This window comes from Stenella coeruleoalba (assembly GCF_951394435.1).
Source record: "Stenella coeruleoalba genome assembly, chromosome: 1".
NCBI lineage: Eukaryota > Metazoa > Chordata > Mammalia > Artiodactyla > Delphinidae > Stenella > Stenella coeruleoalba.
In genome coordinates, this window is record NC_137169.1 from 159,408,379 (window position 1) to 159,432,248 (window position 23,870).

At 53.8% G+C, this 23,870-nt stretch overlaps 2 protein-coding genes across 5 annotated transcripts in view; one reads left to right on the plus strand and one right to left on the minus strand.

Annotated features, from left to right (window-relative positions):
* ADORA1 (adenosine A1 receptor) overlaps positions 1 to 16,074 on the plus strand; it is a 35,385-nt gene extending 19,311 nt beyond the window's left edge. The window contains exons 2-3 of one of the 4 annotated variants that reach the window (XR_013827227.1): positions 12,968 to 13,724; positions 15,944 to 16,074. Coding sequence is in view for 1 of the 4 variants with exons in the window: in XM_079914095.1 (XP_079770221.1) it covers positions 12,968 to 13,607 (640 nt within the window). In the remaining 3 variants the exon portion in view is untranslated. Of the gene's footprint in view, positions 1 to 12,967 lie in introns of all 4 variants that reach the window. The other 3 variants (XR_013827228.1, XR_013827229.1, XM_079914095.1) reach the window with 3 other exon arrangements.
* Positions 16,075 to 16,410: 336 nt separating this feature from the next.
* MYBPH (myosin binding protein H) lies at positions 16,411 to 23,756 on the minus strand (the record flags this gene model as incomplete). The annotated part of the gene is made up of 9 exons (XM_079914086.1): positions 16,411 to 16,691; positions 16,840 to 16,976; positions 18,214 to 18,373; positions 18,994 to 19,133; positions 19,316 to 19,511; positions 19,890 to 19,978; positions 22,375 to 22,542; positions 23,298 to 23,432; positions 23,540 to 23,756. The coding sequence occupies 9 exons, from the start codon at positions 23,754 to 23,756 to the stop codon at positions 16,476 to 16,478; spliced, it is 1,458 nt and encodes a 485-aa protein (XP_079770212.1). The 3' UTR covers positions 16,411 to 16,475.
* Positions 23,757 to 23,870: the final 114 nt, after the last annotated feature.

The window sequence follows — 23,870 nt, forward strand, 5'->3', positions numbered from 1 at the left end:
TGGGTGGTCAGGCCTTTGTGGGATTTGAAAGTTGGGGACCCTAGAGTTGGACCTTCCAAATGGCCCATATTGTTGGTATTAATATCAGCTGGGTGAGGGAGGCCACTTTGGTGTCCCCACCCTGTGCCTGCAGTGCCTGTCCTACCTGATTCTTGCCTGGTTGAGTCCCCAAGACCCATTGTTGTCAGCAATCTGCATTTCCTTTTTTGTGGCTCTGAGCACAGCACTTTGAAGTTTTTGTGAATGGTGGATGGGAAAAAAAGGCTTCGATATAATAAGCTTCCTCCGCTCCCACATACATCATAATGTGAGATTCCCGCATCGAGGGTCGTGGCAGATGTGAGTGATTTATTGGGCTTTGCAGAGTGGCAGAAGTGACTGAAAATATGGTCATTGATCAATGCTCAGAGAAGCTGCCTCTCCAGACCCCTGCTCTGGGATGCTGCCAGCGGCTCCATGCTGCTCCGTTATCCTGGCACAAATCACAGGGGTGTAGGGCAGCTCCCTGAGAACAGACTGTTCCCTACTTCCACCCAGGGACAGCTGTGAGGGGAAGGGCTGGTCTTGTAGTTAGAACCACCTAATTAAGTGGCTTAATGTATTAAGCTGGATGACTTATAATGGAAAGTGACTGGGTGACTGGGACAGAAACTGGGAATGGAAATCTCAAGGATTCTATGGAAGGTCCCTCATCTGGGTGGGCTGGGTGCAGGGTCTTCTACCTGCCAGGAGGGATGTTGTGGAGAGAAGCAAAAAGCTTCAAAGTGGCTTCCTCTTACCCTCCTTCCTACTTTACTCACATTTAAAGTGGTTATTGATATCATTGGATTAATGTTTACCGTGTTGGTACCTTTTCTATTCATTGGGTTTATTGTTTGTTTCTCCCCTACCTTCTCTTTTCCGCCTTCCCTGGTTTTAACTGAGCATTTTATATGAATCTATTTTCCTTTCTAAAAATATTATTGTGTGCCTTACTGTGTACCAGATACCACAGTGGGTGCTAGGAATACAACATTGAACCAGACCTGACTCCTGCTCTTGGGGTTTGGCATTCAGGGAGGAAACAAATAATTTTACTGATTGCCCCACATGGGGAAGAGGAGGGCATCAGCTCCCACCTTGATCCAGGGGATCCTGCTGCATGCTGTCCTGGGCAGGGGACTCTATGCCCAGCCTGTATCTACCTGGGCAAGACTGGGTGCTTCCCCACCTTCCACTGCATCAGGATCCCCCTATCCCCAGCTCATCTCTGGTGCTGGGGCAGAAAAGAGGAGGAAAACCTGCAGCAAATGCAGGGCGTTGGAGGGGCAGGGTGGGGCAGGGCTCAGGGCTGATAGCTGTTGCTAAACTCTTCTGCGTGATGCTACCTGAGTGGCTGCACTGGTTCCTGGATTGCGCCTGGCCTGCAGCTTCATGTAAATGGTCCCGCACACTGTGGGGCTCAGTGAATAGGCACGTGTTGGGACGTAAGACACAGAAAGCAACAAGAGGCACCAAGGAGGGATGATGGGAAACTGCTGGGTGCTGGGGTTCTTACCACTGTTATCTGGGCTCCAAACTCCACCAACCTGGATGTGAAGTGGGGAGAAAGTCCAGAACCTGGGAGAATATGACTGCAACTTCTTCCAGGTCCCAAGAGCAGGACTGCCTTGGGTTGTGGTGCAGCAAGAGGGACTGAAGTTAGATCCTGGGTAGGACTTTCTTTTTTTTTTTTTTTTTCCGGTACGCAGGCCTCTCACTGTTGTGGCCTCTCCCGTTGTGGAGCACAGGCTCCGGATGCGCAGACTCAGCGGCCATGGCTCACGGGCCCAGCCGCTCCGCGGCATGTGGGATCCTCCCGGACCAGGGCACGAACCCGTGTCCCCTGCATTGGCAGGCGGACTCCTAACCACTGCGCCACCAGGGAAGCCCCTGGGTAGGACTTTCTGATGTAAAAGTACAAGCGATGGAATGGAGGGAGGCCTGAGGGTGAAGGTGGGACCTTTCTTTAGAAAGAGGACAAAAGTCTCCCTGTCTTCTCTGTCCTCCTCCCACATCCTGCCATCTGTTGCATCTTTTCTAGAATAGAGGGCTAGATGCTATGAACTTTAGGGAGCCCTGAAGGCCCAGGCAGCTAAAGCAGAGAAAGACCCCAAGCCCTATGAGAGCAGTTGCCTCCTCAGGGCGAGCATCCCTGTCCCCCAAGCTAGCCCCTGTGACTCCAGGCTCTGGGCACTAGGGCACTGGGTCTGCTGTCCGGCTCTCAGTGGACCACTGCCTTTGGGCTGCTCTGGAATCTATATAGTCTCTCTGGCCAGAGTTGGATCATGGTCCCTAGAGGGAAACAGGCCTTCAGGCAGATGTTGAGTACTCTGTGGTTCCAGACAGGCCAGGAGATATGCAGAAGGGAGGTGGGAGAAGGGGCATCGTGAGCTCCCCCTGAGTCTGCCTCGCCTGTCTCCAGTCTCTACACTGGCCACTTACTCAAGAGAGCTTTACTGCGCTTAACCAGGAAGTGTGGCTTCTCCAGGGCCCTGTGTGGGGTTTGTGCTGGGCTCAGCAACTCCCACATCCCTATCTGCTCCCCACCCAAGACTCAGATGCTAGGCAGACAGATCAGGGAACACAGACTAATTCTGTACCAGTCTTGAGTTAGGTAGGAGAGCTGAGTGCAAAATGGATACTAAAGCCATGTGACCAGTCTTTCCAAAGTGAAACAAATAACTTGTTGTTTGTCTGTGTCACTGCAACCTGTTCTGTATCTCTTCAGGAGCTGACTGTATTTTCTGGGGGAGTCGGGGACATCCTTGGGAGAGGGGTGGTGATAACACTAGGCACCAGTTGCCACTATTCACAGAGGGGCCTCATGGTCCCAGTGAGCCTGCCAAGCAAGTCTTCTTGTGCCATTATGCTGAGGACAAAAGCAAGGCTCAAGGGATTTTTACTTGGTCAAGGCCACAAGCTGTTAACTGGTAGAGCCACAGCTTGAACTCAGATCTGGCTCAGCAGCACTCTTCATTCCTTCACTCACAACAAATATTTATTTCTCTTTCCATTCCATGTTGCTCCCCATCTTCCTCTCCATGGGGCACATAGCTGGAGCATGAAATCCTTAGGGGGGGACTCCCTTCTGGGGAGTTGTATGTGCCTCTCAACTACTGCCCCTGGGATCCCCATCCCCAAACTGGTTTTTGGTGTTCCCTCCCTCCACTAGTGCCAAGCTCACCTCTTCGTATAAGATGATCTGACACATTTCAGAAGAGGGGAACTTGACCTGCCAGAGCTTGGGAAACATCTCATTCAGTCCTACATTATCCAGATGAGGATAGAGATGCCCCCAAAGGAGAGGAGTTTCACCCAAGGCCAGCTCATTCCCTCCCAACAAAGCCTGGACCAGAACCGAGGTCTGCTGGTTCCCACCACAGTGAGGTGCTCCAAGGGAGGACTACCCTGCTCTGGGGGTCCTCATGTCATTGCTGTCCTTGCAGGCACCTTGATGGGCAGCGTGGGCCCCCTGCTCTCTCAAGCCTGGCGAGCTCTGCCCATTTCCAGCTCCCTCCTGCCCTCACCCTCTTGATGTGCCAGCCAGGCTGCAGGATTCCCTGCCACCTCTTAAAAGTGACCACTGTCTGCAAAGACCAGAGAGGCTGCTGGGGAATGATTCAATCAGCTCCCTTTTCCTATAATGTCAGGTCTTTCCACTTGGTTGGAAAAGAAATTTGGCCCCCTTTACTACAGTGGTCATCCCAGTAAGGCCTCACTGCGCCAGCCACTCGTAGGTCATTAAATCCATATGCAGACAGGAAAATTTTTTTCCATACTGCCGAATGAGTCAGAAAGTCTCCCACAGCAGGTGGGGTAATTTGCCCTTGGTATTTTCACCATCCTGGCCTTACCCCAAGAGCTGGAGAGAATCAAATCTCAGAGCAGGAAATGGCCAGGAATGCTGAGGTCTGGGTCCAGTTGTCCTGAGTTTACAGTTCAGGTCAGACACCCTCCTCCCTGAAGACCACTCTGTCACTGGGATGTGGGGCTGCACTGGTCTCAGGAGTTAGAGGACTGGGGCTGGGGAGGAGGTGGCTGCATCTCAAAATTACCTGGGGGATTGTGTCAAAGTGCAGTCCCTGGGCCTCCCATCGCCTGTGTGGGGACATTCTGATATGCCCCGGACTGCGGGAAAGGGTTGGGGATTGTAGGCAAGTATACTTTGAAAATATGCCTTCCCCAAACCTGAGAACCTCCCTCCCTACACTACCCCCTGCAGCCTCCTCTAGATCAGGGGCACTGGACAAATCCCAACGCCTCTTTGTAAGGATGAGAGGATGCAACCAGAGAGGAGAGGGGCTTTGTCACAGGCACACAGGCCTGAGGTAGAACTTGCAATGTCAGTTACCTGTGCCACCTTTCAGTCTGGGGTTGACGCCAGGAACTTTGGCCTCGTATGTTTTATTTAGCCTGGGCTGCTCTCCCATCAGACTGGGCATTCCCTCTGCTCAGGGGCTATACCTTCCCCATCAGATGGAGAACTCCTTTAGGTCAGGGGCTATGTTTTTTCTGCTCACTCCCAGATTCAAGGACGGGGCTCTGAATCTGAAGCAGGGAGAATAGAGGACGTTCAGAATAGAGGACGCTACTGGGTCACATACATAGACATAATTGTTTTTCCCACCAGGCTGTTGAGTTGTTTGTCCTCAGAACGTGACCAGGAGTTATTTCCAAGGCCCATTACACTACTAGCCTAACTAATTTATCCAGCTCTCTTCTTTCAAGGAGTTCAGTGTCTGGGCCCGCTCTCTATAGTTCTGCAAACTAGCCTTGAGGGTGTCCAATGGATCCCCCTTTTGGGGATTGGTGACACTGATATTTAGAGTTGGTGGGTGATGCCACAGGTCCCGAAGCAAGCAAGATTCAAGGCAGGATTATTAGGACCCAGACATCCAAGTCCCTCCCCAGGGTCCCTGATCCAGACTCCCCCGGGGAATGTTACCGTTAAATATTTGGTCCCTGGAGTGTGCCCAGTGCCTTTGATTGTATCCGGTTTCCTGTTTCCTTTGAGAGGGAGAATTTCTCTGAAGGAAGTGGTTTATAGTCCTAAAGCCTTACTTCCCTGGTCTTGAGATCCAAGTTTCCAGTTACAACTAGCTGAGATCAATGATAAGGAGGGAGGCAAGGAAGGAGGTCACCAGAGCTGTGGAATATCGCTCCTTCTTACAAGGCAAGAAAGTGGGAAGGGAAGATGGAGGGTTCAGTCCCAGACTATCCAAACTGCCCATTGCAGAAAGATGCAGACATGATCCGGTCCCCTACCCAGCCGCATGCCCAGTGCCTTGGTGACAATAAACAGGGACAGCCAGGCCTGAGGACCCTGCCCTGGTCTCAGCAGTTCACAGGACACTTCAAACAGAGCCTTCAAACAGAGCCATGTTTAGCCTTTTCCAAACCCATCCTGTGGATTCTCTCTCTCTTCTTTTGAGTCAACACATATTTATTAAGCGTCCGGTCAGTTCTCTCATCCCTCGAGGAGGGAGTTCTTTGTGATAACTACATTCAATTTTTCCTGCTCCAGCTTCACTCCTGAACCATTGGGATCTAACCAGGAACATGGAAATCGCTTAGGCGTTTACAGCTGAGGGCTTTTAATGCCAGGAATTGGTCACACAGGTGATGAAGCATCTAAGAAGTCAAATAGGGCATAATGAGGTAACTCAGACATTAGCAACAACAGGAAGCTACCCCTAGGCTGAAGGGCAAAGGAAGGAGGTGGTCCTGGAGCCCAGGGGGGCTACAGGGGTCTAGTGGAAGCTGAAACCATAGGGGGCCTGGCTGGTGGGAGGTAGAGCCAAGGAAGAGATATAACCGCTGCCTGAGACCCATCTGTGACAGAGAGAGGGGGGTGGAAATATCCATCCACCTTCTTCCTCCAGCACTCCAATGCCTTCCATGAACCCAGCGACCCAGGAGCTTGGGAAATGCAGCCTGCAGGGGTCAGCCGCCCTCCCCCGCGACTCAGAGCAGGGCAGGAAAAGGAGGGGAAGCTGAGGACATACAGCTTCAGGACCAGCCACTCCAGTCTTGTTTGTACAGTGACAGAGCAGCTTCTCTGAGCACCTTCCTCCGTTGGTCAGTTCTTTGTCCACCAAGGAGAGTTTTTGCGGATCTCTGTGCCACCTGCCCCCCTTCTCTTTTCTCTGTCAAATGCATCTTTCCTGCCTAGGTCCCCTGGTGTGTTCACCACCTGATGGCATTCTGAGCTTTTCCTGTTCTGAGGAGGCTTATTGTTCACGTTCTCAGAGTCAGCTTAAAAGTCAGTCCCCAGTGGTGTCCAGGAAGAGCCCTCCTGTGAGGCTGTAGGCAGACAGAGGACACCCCTCTGTGCAGTCAGGCCTCCGACTGGATTTGATCCCACCTATGAAAGGGGCCTCTTCATGAAGCAAAGGACCAATGGGGAGCTCAGGCAGGCTCATGGCTCCTGCTGGGGCTTAGCTTGAGTTGGAAATGCTGCTCCTCTGGAAGACTCTGGGGAGGCTAGTTCTGGCCCGGGGTAGCCTCTGCTGGTCTCACCGTATGCAGGTACAGAGCTGGGGCTCAGGGCTGCCATAGATGTGCTGGAGGCTGGCTGGTGGCCTGGTGGCATTCACTCATACCTCTCATAAGGGGCCCTCATCAGAGCAACCTTATGTCACAGGACTTAAGCAGGGGACCAGTAGTTATCTGACTTAGCAGCAGATCCCCACAGCTTCTAGCCCAGTGGGTAATGAACAGGGGAAAGATTTTTTTCATCCAGGGCACTGTAATTGCTTCTGAGACTTCAGCTATGCCTTTCTAATCTGACTGTCTCTAATTGAGCACCTACCATTTAATCCTTATCTGTGGTTCCCTGACGTACTCACATGGTAGGTCCTCAATTAATCATGAATGATCGAATAATTTTCTTTATCATTTTTATTTATCATGTATTTATTTATCATTGAATAAAATGTATTTGTCATTGAATAAATCATAAATGATTGAATAAATGGATATATGGACTCATGTATCCATTTTTACGTCTATTTACTCATTCATTCAACAAATAATTATTGAGTACTTTTCTAGGTACTGGGAACACAGTTGGTGAACTTGCAAAATGAATCTCTGTCCTAATGGGGTTACATTCCACTGGAGAGAAACAGATAATAAATTCCTAAACACCTATATATTTATATCTATATCTAAACGAGAGAGGAAGCAGTTGTGGGGGGGGGTAGATGAATGGATTCAGAGAGTCAAGAAGTGATAAGCTCTATCAAGAGAATTAAAAACAGCAGAAGGCTATGGAGTGAAGGGCTCCTTTTGCAGGGTGGCCAGGGAATCTCCTCTGAGGAGGTGACATCTAAGCTGAGATCTGGATGTGGGGGAAGGAGCCTCCTCAGCCCTCTCGGGGAGGTGAGCAGGAAGTGCAAAGGCCCCAGGTGGGAGGTGCACACAAAGAAGTGTCCGGCAGTGTGGTCTGGACTTCCTGAGTGAGTGCAACAGGACTGGGAGTAGGGGAAGGGCCCTTGGCCAGGGAGGGGTCAGGGTCAGGGAATGGCCCCACTCTCCCTTCAGTGGTCGGGATCAAAACACGAGAGTCATCCTGATGGTGCATTCTCTCACCTGGACATCCAAACTCAGCAACAGGTCCTGTTGGCTCTGTTCCCAAACACATCTGACAGCCAGGCACTCCTCCCCACTCCCCACTGCCACCCACGAGAGCTCACCACCTCGTCTCTTACCTGGATGGCTGAAATACGCTCTCCCCACGGTGTTCTTGCTTCCCCTGCTGCACACAACACACTCTCCACACGGCAGCCCGAAGTACCTTTTAAAAACAGAAATTGGAGATTACTCCTTTGCTTACAATGGCTTTCCCTGCACAAGAATAAAACCTTGGAACCTTTCGTGTGACCTGCCCAGCCCAGGTGGCCCTGCCCTGGCCCTTGCCTTCACTCTCCGGAAGCCCCCACTAGCGGCTCTGCTACCTGAGCCACTCGGGCCTCAGGACTTTGCCTGCTGGTACCTCATGCCTGGCTGTCCTAGGTGATCATGTCCCTCTCTGCTCAGTGTCTCCTCCCCAGAGAGGCTGTCCTGAGCACGTACACAACCTAAGCCAGCGGCACTCCATGCCCAGCCACTCGCTCTCAGGGTGTCCTATTTATTTCACTTGGTAGGTCTCAAACAGTCTGTTTATTGGTTTATCCCCTGCCTCTAGAATGTTACTTTCCTGAAAGCCTGTTCTCTTCGATATTCCTGAACCCGGCACTTGTAACCGGGCACCTAAGAGCCCTCCGTGAATATCTGTTTAATGAATGAAAAGGGAGGGTGCCTCAGCTGCCTACTTGCCCCAGCACTGACGACTAAACAGCTGAGCAGATCATGAACAGACCAGTCTGAGGGCTACAAAGAGGTTGGACTTGGAGGGAGGAGGGAGGCTCCCAGGCAGGCCTGCTGCCATCTTCAGAGCTGCCCAGTCCAGGGGGTTGCCTGAAGCAGGGGAGGTCCACCATGACTCCCTTCTTCTGTACTGGACCTCCACCCTCTGAGCCCCCTTGTCCTCCATCTTCCCAAAGTGGCAGAGCTGGGGTCCTTCATGGGCTTTGGACTAGGACAAATCTCAGTCTTAGAAATTCCATCTCTACCTCTTACTCACTGAGTGACCTTGGACATGTTTCATAATCTGAATCTCAGTTACTGCGATTAGAAAATGAGAATAATAATCATAATAATGCCTAAGTCACAGGGCTGTCTATAAAGTTGGTGCCAGCACATGAAAAGCGTCAATAAATGTTAGCTTCTATCAGCATTGTTATTATTGCTGTCAATCAGTTAACTATTATTTTTGAGCATCCCCCCTCCCTTAGCCTCCAGGACCTCCTCCCCTCCTATGGCAGCCCTGCCAAGGTGTCCAGGGAAGTAGCAAAGGCTTCCTCTGCCTTGCCCTATTTGGGTACAGGATTTGTAGCCCTCCTTCCCTAACTTTGACCTCTAAACCACACTTACTTATTCTTGCAGCAGCTATATTATGAAAAACTTGTCTGTTCAGCTAGGCCAGCTCTTGGCAACAGGAGACTCGTCGACCTCTTTCCTTAAGCTCTCCCTTTTCCTCTTGGAGTCTCTGCCACCCCAACTACTCTAGGTACCCAGTTTTTTCATTTTTCTCATCATCAATAAGAAGATACTGACAAAGTAATTCATACTACGGAGTCAGCGTTATCTTGGCTTTAAAAATAACACACAGAGAGGGCGATTCTTAACCCAAAGGAACATCTCACCAATGGGGGAATTTTAGGCACTGTGTGGGAGCTACAGGAGCGGGCAGGGCTCTCCCTGGTTTCTTCAACAACGTCTTTAAGGAGCTGCCTGCCCTGCTTGCCTGTGGACAGGGCTCCACTTGGTGTTCCAGTGCCTCCATTCTGTTGCTTCCCCTTTGTCTGTCTGAGACTGCACACTCCTGAGGACAGCCATCTCTCTGGCTAGCTCTCACAGGGCTGTCTATAAAGTTGGGGGTTATGAGGCCTTGGACCATGACTTGGTGGGACAAGTGTTTGTGGCACATTCAGCACGCCCCACCCCATGTGCACTCTAGGACTTGCAGCCTCTGCTTCTCTTTCCCACGTGTAGGGAGAGGTAAGTTTTTCTCCCAGCTCTGAGAGGCAGCCCTTCCTGTGAGAGCCAGCGCTACCTCAGCCAAGGTCCTGGGTCCAGCCCTTTCCCACCATGGAGAAAATAGCAAGAAAAACAGATGAGAACTGATACCCTAAGCTGCAGGGTCTGCTGGGACCTGGCCCGGAGGAGCCCTAGGAAAGCTTTAACCCCCGGGGCTCCAGGCAGTTGGGAAGGGTGAGGGGAAGAGAAAAGGCGGTACCTCTCTAGCTAGAAGTTACCTCCTCCTCTGTCACCTGGGACACTGTCAGAATTCACCTCCTCTCTTGGTGGGTCATCACTGCCCAAATGTGGGTCCTGGGCGAGATACCCCCTCCCCTAGTCCTCAGGCTGGACGGCAATACCAGAGGTCACTTTGTTTACCCCCCTTTCTCTGGGTGGTACCACCTTTGAATAGGGTCTAGACATTCCCATTTTAAAGCTTGTAGGAAAGGGCTGTTCCCAATCTGCCAGTCATCCACATCTAAACAACCCACAGTCAGCCTGGTGCCCTGAGGAGAGCTGGTCTTGGAGTCAGGAGATGTGGGCAAGTCGTTGCCCATTTCTGGACCTCGAGTTCCTAATCTGTAAAATGGGGATTCCATTTTGCGCTGTACTCACCTCACAGGGTGGTTACGGGGATTACCTGGGACATGAACGTAAAAGGACTTTGTAAATGATCAATATGACGTAAATCATAGCTGTGATGGGCCGTGATAGGGGGTACTTGGCCTACATCCTTCCTTCCGCAGCTGCCGCTCCATTGGGCTCTGCGGCGGCTCACCACAGGGACCTGCACCCTGCCTGTGACAGCTGTGGCAGAGTACCTTAGCCTTTTTTTTTTAAATTTTTATTTATTTATTTTTATTTTTATTTTTTTTACATCTTTATTGGACTATAATTGCTTTACAATGGTGTGTTAGTTTCTGCTTTATAACAAAGTGAATCAATTATACATATACATATGTTCCCATATCTCTTCCCTCTTGCGTCTCCCTCCCTCCCACCCTCCCTATCCCACCCCTCTAGGTGGTCACAAAGCACCGAGCTGATCTCCCTGTGCTATGCGGCTGCTTCCTACTAGCCATCTACCTTACGTTTGGTAGTGTCTATATGTCCATGCCACTCTCTCACTTTGTCACAGCTTACCCTTCCCCCTCCCCATATCTTTTGATAGAATGACCTGCGCTCCTTTCGTCTCACCCCATGGACTTGCCCAGAGCTTCTTTCACTATAGGACATGTGGGAAGCACTTTAAGCTCATCAGAAACAAACCTTGAGCCAGATGTTTACAGAGCCATTATGCTGTGTTTGCTGAGCATCTAGAGATAGCAGGGTTTCTCCGGTGCGTGTGTTTTCAGGGGCTTGGAGGGTTAGGAGCTCAGGCACAGGAATGTTGGTGGCGTGCTTACAGGGCATTTCCCATATGTTAGCTCATCTGAAGTGGGTCCCACAGTCTCACTTTACAGGGGAAGAACTGACCTAGTAAGTTGCAGACCTGGGGCCCAGATATGGATCTCTCTGACTCCAAAGTATGCACCAGGCTGGCTTTCCTGCTGGGGATTCAAGAGGTGGAAATAGGCTTTAGTTACAGCAAGAGAGCAAGGATTAGACCTAAGAAAACTTCAGGAAGGCAGAAGCAAACTGGCCAGATTTCAAGGCCCCTTGGAGCTTTGGGGACACAAGGACCATATGATTACAGAGTAGGGGATGGGGCACCACACTGAAGGTGTTGGAGTCATCTAGGGGCCTCAGTCTCCCCACTGGAATGATGAGATTAGAAATGAGGTTGCTTATCCAGTGCTTGCTTTCTACATGGAGTGGGGGTGGGGTCCAATTTCTCCCATCCCTCACATCGTTCCCCTTCCCACTCCTGTAAAGCCTTCAAGGAGCAGTGGGCTTTGGTCCAGGGTGAGAGGGACCTGAAGAATCATTGCTGTGAAGGAGAATGCCGCAGATTCCACAGGCACGGGACAGAAGAAAACGGAGTCAGAGGGAGGCCTCCGCCTCCACACCTGTGGGTCTCAGTAGCCGTTCACATGCTCAAGACGGGACTCCCTCCATCCCAGAAGCTACATTGGAAAATAACAACTGGGCAAGCTGCCGGGCTGAGCCAGCTCCTCAGCACAGAGCTGGGCGGGCCCCAGCCCTTGGCGCTAGCTCCAAGGCCAGTGCGTGGGCAGAGGACATGCTGGCTGCTGGCTGGATTGGTTTAAAGGGAAGTGGGGAGCCCCCCCTCGGAGGGGCATCCCCTCAACCCTGGGGGCAGGGGTGGGGGAAGAGTCACGGCCCATGGGCAGCCTCATCCATTTTCTGTGTCATCCAAATGTTTTCATCATCTGTGTATGTCATGGCATGAAAACGCTTGGCAGCTCTGCCCCTTGACATCGTCCTGCTTATTTCCTTCAAAGGACATATCACAACCTCTAGCTGTCTTGTTTATTTATTTCCTTACTTTTGTGTTATCTATTTCTTCACCCAAAATGTGAGCTGCATAGAGGTAGGGATTCTTTATCTTACTCCTAGCACAGAGACCAATGGCACAGAAAGCACGCAAAAATGAATGAAGACACCCATGCATGCATGCATAAGTGGGAGTCCCTTGCGTGCAGTCCTCAGTGAACATCAGTTTTCTTTCCTGAGAATAATTCCCAATTAGCTTGGGGGTGGAGAGCTGGTTCTTGAGATCAGCCCTTCAGGAGATAAGTACTGTACATGACTGAAAGGGGAGGCGAGGTAAGGATGGAGGTGGGAGATGGGGGCACTGGCAGAGATGGGACGCAGCCAAAAGGAGGGGGTGTGGGAAGGCTTTTTATGATAGTGTGTCAGCTGGCCCAAGGGGAGGGGTGGTTTGTCAATCACCTTGTCGTTGTGGTCAGGAAGCACAGGACAGCACTGCCACCCTCCATGTGGTCTCGGGCAGAACATGTGGCTACTCTGAACCTCAGTTTTCTCAGCTGTCAAATGGGCATTCATTCTGCTGGTGCTTTTCTACCCCATGGGAACTGTCATGAAGCAATGATAAGGTCACCAGTGGGGGTGTGCCAAGCACATGTGAGCAATTTTTACTTTGGTAATTTTAGTGAAACTCCTAAAGGAATTCATTTGTTATTTTCTTCTCTGTTTTTTCCCACCCTCAGCAGTAGACATGAACCAGTGCATCGCAAGTTCTGGCCTAAATTTTAGATCCCAAAGACTTGACCCTCTAGCCAAAGACATGCACCTCCCCACTCACTGGGCCCTGGCTGGGCCCTGAATCAGTTATAGAGACCCCCGGGGCTGGGTGAACTGAGGAGGGGACCTCACACTCTGCCCTCCTCTCCCCCAGGTACAAGACAGTGGTGACTCCCCGAAGGGCTGTGGTGGCCATCGTTGGCTGCTGGATTCTCTCCTTTGTGGTGGGCTTGACACCTATGTTCGGCTGGAACAACCTGAGTGCGGTGGAGCGGGCCTGGGTGGCCAATGGCAGTGTAGGTGAGCCCGTGATCAAATGTCAGTTTGAGAAGGTGATCAGCATGGAGTACATGGTCTACTTCAACTTCTTTGTCTGGGTGCTGCCCCCACTGCTGCTCATGGTCTTCATCTACCTGGAGGTCTTCTACCTGATCCGCAAGCAGCTCAACAGGAAGGTGTCGGCATCCTCTGGCGACCCGCAGAAGTACTATGGGAAGGAGCTGAAGATCGCCAAGTCGCTGGCCCTCATCCTCTTCCTCTTTGCTCTCAGCTGGCTACCCCTACACATCCTTAACTGCATCACCCTCTTCTGCCCTTCCTGCCATAAGCCGAGGCTCCTCATGTACATCGCCATCTTCCTCACACATGGTAACTCGGCCATGAATCCCATCGTCTATGCCTTCCGCATCCAGAAGTTTCGGGTTACCTTCCTTAAGATTTGGAACGACCACTTCCGCTGCCAACCTGCACCCCCCATCGATGAGGATCCTCCAGAAGAGAGGCCCGATGACTAGACTCCACCTCCTGCCCCCAGCTGCGCACATCTGGGGCATCTCAGCCCAGTACTCACCTCCCTGCTGTCCTGCTCGTCTCCCTTGTCTCCCTGACTCTTCCCTACTGGCCTTTGGGCTGTGAGTGCCCTGCACCTCGAGGTCCTGGAGGAGTTTTGGGAGGGCAGTCCATGGGGAAAGAACGAGGTAACCTGAGGGGACGAGGAAAGTGGGGGCAGCACCCTAACCCTAACCCTAACCCTCCCCACCTGCCTGACCAACCCACAGGCAGCCCAGCACATCAGGCTGAGTGGGGCTTGGGGACACTGAGACTGCCATGGGGCCATGTGGGCCAGGAGGGCAAGCTCAGCTCCCGTGGCGGGAAGGGAGGGGAGTCTGCTTGTCTTAGGTGGTAGTGGTGCAGCCCTGGGACCAAGTGTAAGGAGAGGAGAATATCCCCGCCAAGATGGAGGGAAGGGGAGAAACTAGATGTCCTGGCCTTGTTTTCTCTCCTGTTCTGTAGCAGAAGGTGGCCAGAGCCACTGACAGGCAGGAAGCAAGGAGCCTCAGTCCCCACCTCCCAGAACCCTGTGTTCCTGGCCATGCTGCATGCCAGGGTGCCTGCTCTCTTTGCCCTGGGGATCCCAGGGTTATACTTGCGAGAGGCAGAAAGAACGAGTCCAGAAATAATTTCCAGTATTTGCTTTATTCTCCACTAGCCCTTGGACCTGAGTGGGGGCTCCGAGCTCTCTGGAGCTAATGTGGAATGGTAGGTGTGGGCCTCAAACAGCCACTGGGAGACAGTGTTGAGCCCTCATTCTTGCCTTGAGCCTCCCAAGTAGGAGACTTGGAGTGTAACTGCCTGTCCTCTGGGCCACCAGCTCTCGGTGATGGGCATGTGCCCTCCTAGGTGACACCCATCTCTGTTGCTTCTGAGCCAGATGGAGAGGAAAGCCCCAGACATGCCAGCTCTTGGGAGCATTCTGCCTGCCTGGGGAGCGGATGAAGAAGGGAAGGTGGGCTGCTGTGGTCATGCTGGGATGAAGTGTGACAGGGTGGTCAGGCCAGAGGAGACTACCCTCCTGGGTGTATGGGCAGGAAGGTCTTACCAGAATTTAGGTACCCTCAGTACCCCTGACACTTAGCACAGTGTTCATGGGCTTTGAGGCTCTGTTGCAGAGTCTAGGCCTTTAGCCTAAACCCTTGGGGAAGGGTCTACTCCTGGCCAAGCCCAAAGCTCCTTATACAGAAGAATGAGGGGCCAGGTTCTAAGTGTGAATAGCAACTCCAGACATGATTCCAGGCCCTCCCCTCTCTCAGAGGTGGGATATCCCCTGGCTCCCAGGGCGGGCCACTTGACTAATAAAAGACTGTGAACCCTCATGGAGAACGTACCCCACCACCGTCTGAGGGCAACAAACAACCTCAACAGAGAAAAAGCAATGGTGGGGGATAGGGAGAGGTGAAGAGAGGGGGCACTGGGAGGCATTTGGAGCAAGGAGGTTTCCAAAGAAGGGTGTGTCTGTTCCTATAGTTATCCTCTGAGGGTAGCAAACGCTACATGTGAAATGAGATCCTAAAAAATCTCATATCTGGAAAAGCCCCATGACACCGCAAGCCCCCTCCCACGGGCACCTTCCTCATGGTGTCAGAGGTGGAGACCCCCTCATGGTGACACATTCAACAGCCCCCTCGTGGTGACGCAGTGCCGCCCCCATCGTGATGATGCTCATTGTCACAGAGGCCCCTGCACTGTATCACCACACACCTTTATTCAAGTGCTTCTCGCCCAGTGTACAGCTCCCTGCAGGAGCGCTCCAGTCTCTGCACTTTCCAGGGCCCCTTGTATCCAGGAAGCCTGGCCTGGGGCCTGCTAGGCAGGTACCAAGGAGCAAAGCCATCAGTCATCACTATGGAGATGGGGACCTCTGGCCTCCGTGGAGCTTGATTCTGGGCCTGGCTGCCCTGAACCCTCAGGCCTGCAGCACCTAGCAGAGAACATGTTTTATGAGCCCCTGCTGTTAGGCAGAGCTGGGCTATACGTGCCCTGCTGAAGGGGTGATATGGGGAGGGCGAAGCAGTACCCCTCTTCCTTTCCCAGGCCTCCTTCCCCTTAGGCCCTTGGGCCCAAAGCCCAGGTCTCAGCTCTGCCCACTGCAGCTCCAGGATACATCCTCACTAGTCCAGGGCCTCAGAACCACCTGGGGAGGGCAGTCAGGGCAAGGATGTTGCCCCTACTTCTCTGACTGAGGAAACAGGTCCAAGGGAAGGCCCTGGCCTAAGGTCTTTCAGAGCCAGGACTAGATCCTGTCCTCTGACCATCCACTGAATCCCTTCCACTGAATGCCCATCCCTTCCAGGCCTCGCCAGCAGCACCCTGCCCTGCAGCGTCTGTGGAGCACCCCCAGGACTGTGCGTGTTCGTTGCCTGTGACTGCAGATTTGTACTCAGAGCTGGCTGCCCCCTTCCCTTCTCACTCCCACCCCTGCTCCTGGCCTCCACCCCCAGAGGCAGCGGAGGGAGTGCATGCAGCCACTTACCTTCCTGCTCATCACAGCCTCCACCAGTGGCTCTTCAGTGTGTGGCTGAGGCTGGGAGAGATCTGAAGGTTAGCGCTCAGGGAGGGGGTGGGTGTCTGCTGGGGACCCGAGTGGGGGGTGAGGGGGGGTGAGTGAGTCTCATGCCCTCACCCCAGTGATCCATCTGTCTACGAGGCAGACTCTACCACCTCCTTTACCCACATTAAGCCATCCTCCCTCTTAGAAAGTCCTTCTGACAGCCTGACCTCGATTTTCACTACCCCTGTCTTGCCTTGATTTTCAGCGCTCAGCCTCATCTAGTCCAGCAGGAGAAGAGGTGGCTTCTCCTGGTCTCCCATCCATTGGAGGGTTCCTAAGGAGTGACCCCTCTCAAGTCCTCACCTTTGACCTCCAGCCGGCAGTCCACAGATGCCTCCCCCAGCACATTGATGGCCTTGCAGGTGTAGACCCCGGAATCGAAGGGGCTGGGTTTCCGGATCTCCAGGGTGCAGACACCTTGCTCAGAGAGGGCGCGGTATTTGGGATCACCCTGGATGTCCATCTTGTTTTTCATCCAGATGATCCTGGGCTGGGGAAGCAAGGTCAGAGGAGAGCTGGGAAGTTTGTGGGCCAGGACGAGGCTCTCGAAGGCCATCCTCCACTTAGGGAAAGATGCCTGGGAAGATTCTTCAACCCCGGTGCCCCTGCCCAAGGCACAGCAGGGCCCTGCCCCTCACCTTGGGTGACGCTCGGACACTGCAGAAGAGCTGCGTGCTGTAGCCAGGGGTGGAGGTGTGGTCAGCCAGGGGCTGGGTGAACGAGGGGGCTTCTGAGAAGTCTCGCTCAACAAAACTTTTAGGTTTGGCAACAATATCTGGTTTGGAGGGAGAAAGTAGGGTGAATTTGAGGTTACAGGAGGAGACCTCTTAAGACTGACTTCATCCATTTTCTTAAAATCACTACAGCTTACACTTCGGTATGCCATTTAATCTACACAGCATTCCTTTGCAAGGATAAATTTGTCATCCCCAGTTGACAGATGGAAAACTAAGACCCTCCATAGATGAGGGACTTGCCCAATATCACGTAGTGAGTTTGCGGCTTACGCGATGGAAGGTCACATGATGACTATGGCTCTCTGAGCAGAGAGCTGGTGGTCTGGAGGAAAATTAAGGGCGGGAGACAATCCATTTCACCCCTGCCTCCTCATCTGGAGCCCCATGGCAGGACCCTAGGCTCCTGGGGTCTTTGGGAAGCCAGGCACAGCCAACATGCCGGAGCTTAGAGGCAGAACGTCTCAAAGAGGCAGAGGAAAGCCGGAACGACAGCTGGGTGAGTCACAGAGGGGAGGAGAGAGGGGAGTGGGCAGCAAAACCAAACAGATGAGATGATCCTGGCTGAGGGTGGAGACTAAAAACCCAGGGATTCTACATTTCATTTCTGTTTGTCTTTGGAGACTTGACTGGCTTTCTTCTTTTAAATGAAAATTTCTTCCTAATTCTGTGCAGTCCAGGCTAATGTGTGCTTTCTGCAGCCCGCACAGACTGTACGGGGGAGGGCCTTGGAGCACACAGCGGGACAGGGAGAAAGGGCTTGGAATTTCACATTTGACGCAAGAGGGCCATGTGCCTGTATAGAGACAGTAAATACCCATATCTCTCTTGTCCATCTATGTGGTGTTATATTAGGGTCGGGAGTTTGCTTTTAGCAAACTCACCAGTCTACCTATCCACACACATTGCCCTTCACAGTAGCTCCCTTGGGACACTGCACAGGCGACCCAATGACTGCTATGATGTTGGCAGCCATACAGCATCTTTAGAATAAGTGCACAGCCTCCCAAGGGGTGCTCCTCATTTGCATGGGTTTGCTCTGATGTGTTTGTTACAATCAATCAACCATGTCCATTTCTTTACAGTCACACGGTGTGAATGTGTGTGTGGGGGTAGCTGTGGAGTGGGTGTGGAGAGGGCAGCAAAAGCTCTGGCAAGTGGGCACCCATGAGAAGCACACAGGGAGGGGTGCTGACACACCAAGGAAACGTCAGAGACAGGGAGAAGGGTCAGCATGGCAAGGCCTAGCTTGGTTTCCGGGCTTGGACCCAGACCCACCTGTCTTCTGGATGTGGGCGAGCTCCTTGGTGACGGCCGCCGAGGCACTGAGTCCACACCGGTTTTCCGAGAAGACTCGGAAGGAGTAAGAGTTACCCACGATGAGGTCTGAGATAGTGCAGGTGGTCGGGTGGTAGCGCTCCAGCACTGTGAACCATTGCTGCAAGGACCCTGGGCCTGTCATCCTCACCTCCCCCCTGCCCTACCCCTCCCTGCTCCCCCTGTGGCCTCTGCCTCAGAGGGGCTTGTTCCACGCCCCAGCCCTGGGAGGCTGAAACATCCAGCTTTGGGTCTGAGGGACTTTAAATTGGGAGAAGGAACCCCTGGGAGAATGAGACCTTGCTGGGGTCTTCAGAGAATTCTAGAACTTTACTGGTCAAAATGTGGCCCGAGGTCCTGCAAAGTAAGAATCACCTGAGAACTTCATAGAAGTTCAGGATCTCAGTCCCCACCCCAGACCCACTGACTTAAGATCTGCGTTTTAGCAAGATTCCCAGGTGATTCATATGCACATTACATTTCCTGAAGCACTGCTCTAGAGCTTGAAGGGCCTCCGAGCGCCACCCTTGCAGTCTTCAGGAGGAAACTGAAACCCAGAGATGAAAGAGATTTGCCAAGAGCCACACAGGGAGTCAGGTTAGTGGTAGGCAGACCAGAGCTCTTCAGTCCGTGGACTCTTGGTGGACAGACCTTCCCAGACACCTAGGCCACTTCTTCCCCCACAAACCCAGCCCCAGTCAGACCTTCCTCCCCCCCTTACTCTGCTCCAGCGGGCCTCACCCCTGTCTTTTTGTCTGCCTTCTGCACTGTGTAGCCCAGGATCTCTGTGTTGCCTGTGTCCTGGGGTGGTGTCCACTCGAGGGCAGCGTTGCAGCCCCAGACATCCAGTAGCCTGATGCTGCTGGGGGATCCAGGTTTATCTGTAGGACCAGAGTGTGAGAGAGAGTGACGGGGAGGGCTGGGTTTGCTACAAAATCCCCCCACCCAAGATCTGGCTCTTATCACTCTCTCTTGGCCTGACCCCATTGGCCATCAGTTCTGGGGCAGGAGGTGAGGTCTCTGGGTCCCCAGCAAGTCAGCCCTGCCTCCCCTGCCCCCATACCGATCACCAGGATGTCGATGGCTGCCTTGGCCTCCAGGCCTTCCAGCTGTACCGTGAGCTCATAGCAGCCTGAGTCGGAGCGCTGGGCTGAGCGGATGAAGAGGATGGAGTCCTGGTCCCCGGTGCGCACATTCACCCTCTGGCTGTCCAGGGCGTGACCGTTGTGGGTCCACGAGGCCTGAGGCTTGGGATTCCCCTGGGAGGGAGGAGCCCTCAAGGTGAGCGCAGAAGGCGCCAGCACCCCACACCCACTCAGCTCCAGGGCTCCCTGTGCCAGGGGAGCTGGCCCCATTGGCCCTTCTGAGCAGGGGCAGCAGAGGCTAGAGCCACAGGTGCTGCCTAGAGCCTCATTCTCTGGATGTCCCGCCAGCCCCGGGGCCACCTGTCCTGTTCACCGGCTGGAGAATCACAACTGAGTCATGTATACAACAGAGGGAGGATGAGGCCATCTTGGTGGGTGGGTCTCAGGCAGACCTCCACGGGGATCCTGACATTTCCTGGGCTCCTCTAATACACCTCACGCGGGGGCCCTTATTTCACCCAAGCTCTTATCCTGGGCAGGAGGCATACTCACCTGGAAGGGGATTTGCAGGTTAATCATCTCTCCCACCTGACGGACATAGGTCTGACGAAGGTGGCGGGGAACGCGGATCTTGGGGGCCTCTGCATTAAAGCGAGAGGCGAGGCTTAGCACAGCACAGGGCTGCTGATCGGAGGCTTCTGTGGCAGGGGCAGGGGACAACTGGAGAAGGCTGCTGGCTGGGCAGGAGGTCTGAGTGTGCTCTGAGGCTGCCTCCCTGTGGACAGGGCAAAGCTCACTCCCCAGATCCAGGGACCCAAATCCTCTGAGGCCCTTGGGGACTTGCGAGCCAGGAGGTTCCAGGAGGGCAGGGCCTCCACGGTGTGAACTGGTAGGCATCCGGGGCACTCCCTAGGTGCCCTGACCCTGCCAGGCTGGGATTTGCCCTGCAGCTCTGGTATTCCTGGGCTCCAGATGGGCCCCAGCTGGCTCCCTGGCTCCCCCTGGTGGGCAGCGTGTGCTGCGCCTGTGGGCCTGCATTCCCTGGAAGGGTGGCGACACTGTCTTCCCAGTCCCTCTGCCCTTCTGCTGTGAACAGCTCAGGCCTTCAGAGAAGCCCCTGTGAGACCCATTTGCCCACTGCTCTGTCTCCAAGCCATATGGGAGGACTGGGATCTTTCCCTTTTTAAATGAAGCCAGAGCAGACCTACCCCCCTTCCTTCTCTCTTACTCCTGCCACTACCTTTCAGTCTGCGGTGGGGGAGTCCTTCCAGACACTTTACTTCAGCCCCATGCTACAGTAGAGAACCACCTTCCTATCACCTAATCAAGTGCAACTGCTGAAACTGTTGGGCATTCCAAGGGAAGCTGCAACAGCCCCTGCCACTCTCCCCCTGGGCGGGAGCAGGGGTGGTAGTAGCTGAGGCTCCTCAGTGGCAAACAGGTGGCAGCAGTTGGTCAGTGGCATGCAGGGCAGAGAGGGAGGAGACAGAAGGAACACGGTGTCTCTGAGGATTAGCTGTGCAGGCACTTGGCCCTGGGAGCATCAGGCGTGGAATGTTCCAGGGGCAGCTGCAGGGGGCCAGGAATGCTTGGCAGCTCCAGGTGGCTGAGGAGGGACAGCTGAGCAGCTGAGGACTCTGGACAGGGTCCCCACCCTGCCCTGCCCATGAGGGGGGTCTGGCTGGCTGCTCCCTGTTTATTCACAGCCTTCTCCCCTCTTCTCTCCAGGAAATCCCCTTCTCTCCTGCCAGAGGAATTTTAATGGAGTAGAGGGCGCTGAGTCTAGCGGACTCCTCCAGTGTTCGGCCTTGAAGTAGAGGACCCTGGCCCCTGCAGGCTCTCAGAGTCTGAGATCCCTGGGCCCTCAGAAAAGGTCCAGGATGCCCACCAACCCCACTCCCCAACAAGGAGGGCTTCCTGGCAGTCCCAGGTTAGAATCGGTGAGTCCATATTAAGCTGCCAGGTGGCACCATGTCTCACCAAGACTCAAAGGAGGGGAAAGGCCTCTGGTTTTGAAAACCACCAGAAAAAGAGTCCCTGCTGCCTGGTAAGACATGAACTGGCCTGTGTGGGAGTCAGGTTCTGGGACTGCCACTAATAGGCTAGGTGACCTCAAGGGAGTCCTGGGTGCCTTTGGACCTGCTTGGCTTGGATGGACAAGCCGTGCCAGTCTACAGTTCTACACTCCCAACCCCCTGGTGCCCACATCTCTCAGGCCTTAGAGTTGAAAAGTATTTCCTTGAATCCAAACTTGACCTCCTTCTGTGGCCATGAAACCCCCTCTGTCTGGAGGCCTTGCCCAGAATTATGGGGTCAAGATGAGGAGGGGGGAACAAGGAGAAAGGTGGAAAAGGCCTCAGGCCACCTGCTGGCTTATGTCTCTTGTCACCCTGGGGCTCTGGGCTGTCCCCAGAAACCTTGGATCAGACCAAGTGACTCACTGCCATTAACAGACTGAAACCTGATCGGTCCTGGGAGGGCTTGAGGCTAATGCACCCTACAAATAGAAATCTTAGCAAGGGGACAGCAGCTGGCCTCCCAGGTTCCCAGGGCAGCACTGGCCTCTGGGGATGGAGAAACCTTCACCGGCCTACTGTAGGGCGTTAATCTTCTTCCCACTAGGGACGTGGTGCAGCAAGAGGCAAGCAAAGACTCCTATTTGGAACCCAGGCCATATGAAATGAGCAGAAAATGAGCTTCCATGGCCGCTGAAGGAATTAAGATTAGGTAGGAAGAATGAAATGACTCTAAGCATTGGGACTCTGAGGCAGGTGACCTGGGGAGCTTGAGCTCTCACTTCTGGAGGTCAGGAAGCTTGGGGGCTGGGCCATTCAGGGAAATGGCCTCTTTGACCTCTAGAGGCCCCTTGCTGCTGAGGAACCTGGGACTTTCTTAAGGCAGAATGGCGATAGCAGGTGGCTTGTGCACGTGAGTGTGGGATGGGGGGAAATGACTGCCCTGTTCGCTCTACCCATTGGCCTCAGTTTCTCCATCCATTAGATAAGGTGCCTGGGAAGGGCTGGGGAGCAGGATTTACCAATGATCTCTTGGATGTGGACAGGCTGGTCCAGCACAGCTGGTGGGCCAGCCCCTGCAGAGCTCACTGCAGCCACACGTATGAAGAACTTGTCACCTAGAGCCAGGTTCCGCACGGTCTGCTGGGTCACCATCATGGGCCGGGAATTCACAGGCACCCACTCCAAGGCTGAGAGAAATGAAGAGAGTGCAAGGCCCTGGCTCCATGGCTGTGGGCACCCTTCTCAGTGGGGCTTCCCTTCTCGCTGATGATCTGAGGAAGCTGACCTCCCTTTCTGGGACTTATTTTCCCTTTGCTTCCTTGACTTCTTGTTGTCAAATGGCATCAAAGACACCTGACGTTAGAACCCTTGAGTGGTGGCCAGAGATGGGTTTGCCCGGAGCCCAGAGAGGGTTGGGCACATTTGCCAAATCACACAGCAAGGTAGGGGCAAAGGCAGCCACACGTATGAAGAACTTGACTGCCATGGAGGTGGATAACAGGATGCTGGCATGAGGAATTTGGCCAGAGCCGCCCGTCCCCTATTTCTCCTCACTCTCTCTTACAACTTACCCTCCCCCTCAGCTTCTTTTGCTCTCCACCTCCTGCTTGCCCTCCCCAAGCAGGGTCCTCTGAGACTTAGCACCTCCTTCATTCTCACAGAGGAGTGCCCCACTGTCACCTACCCTTTTATCTCTGTTACTCAGAGGCTTCCTGGAGCTGGAGGACAGGGGGCCTCCTAAGGCCGTTTGGACATCCTCCTGCTTTCAGAGGTGCGTTGGTGGAGCAAGAAGCTGTGTGTGAGTGGCCTGAGCGGACTGCTTCCTCTCCGTCTTTCTGTATCTCCCCTTGGACTGACCCAACTGCAGAGTCTGGGGGCTTGTCCCTGCTGCCCTCTAAGCCCACCTCCCCTGGGTGTATGCAGGGCTTAGCCCATAGCTCACCTCCCTCTCGGCGGAGTTCCAGAACATAGCCCTGGAGCCCCAGCTTCCCTAGCCTCTCCGGGGGTTCCCAGCTCACAGTCACCGAGCTGTCACTCACGTCCTCCACAGCCAGCAGCAGCGGGGCACTGGGGACATCTGAGGGAGAAGCAGGGGGAGATAAAGAGGTTCGTAGCCAAAAGCTCTCCCCGCACCACTCTCTGCCAAGGCTGCCTCCCTCCTCCACCTGCCCCGCCTCTTGTCACCTTCACTTGGAGGTGCGGGTTTAGAGGCTGCGGGGGCAGGTGCCGCGGGGGCAGGTGCCTGAGGGGCAGGCTCCTGTGGTTTGGGAGCCTGCTCTTCCCCGGTAGACTTCGGTGCCGCCATTTCTCCAGAGGGCTCTGTGGTGGGCACATTTGCAGACTCAGAGGCAGTCTCCTCCGGACCACAGGCAAGGGCTTCCCGGGTGGCTTTTCCTCTCATTGCAAGGATTGCTGGAGGGTCGGGCTGGAGGGCGCAGGTAGTAGCACTGGAGGGTCTGTGCTTCCAGGGTGCCTGGGACACCCAGGTCCAGGCTTATATAGTCAGGGGGCTGCC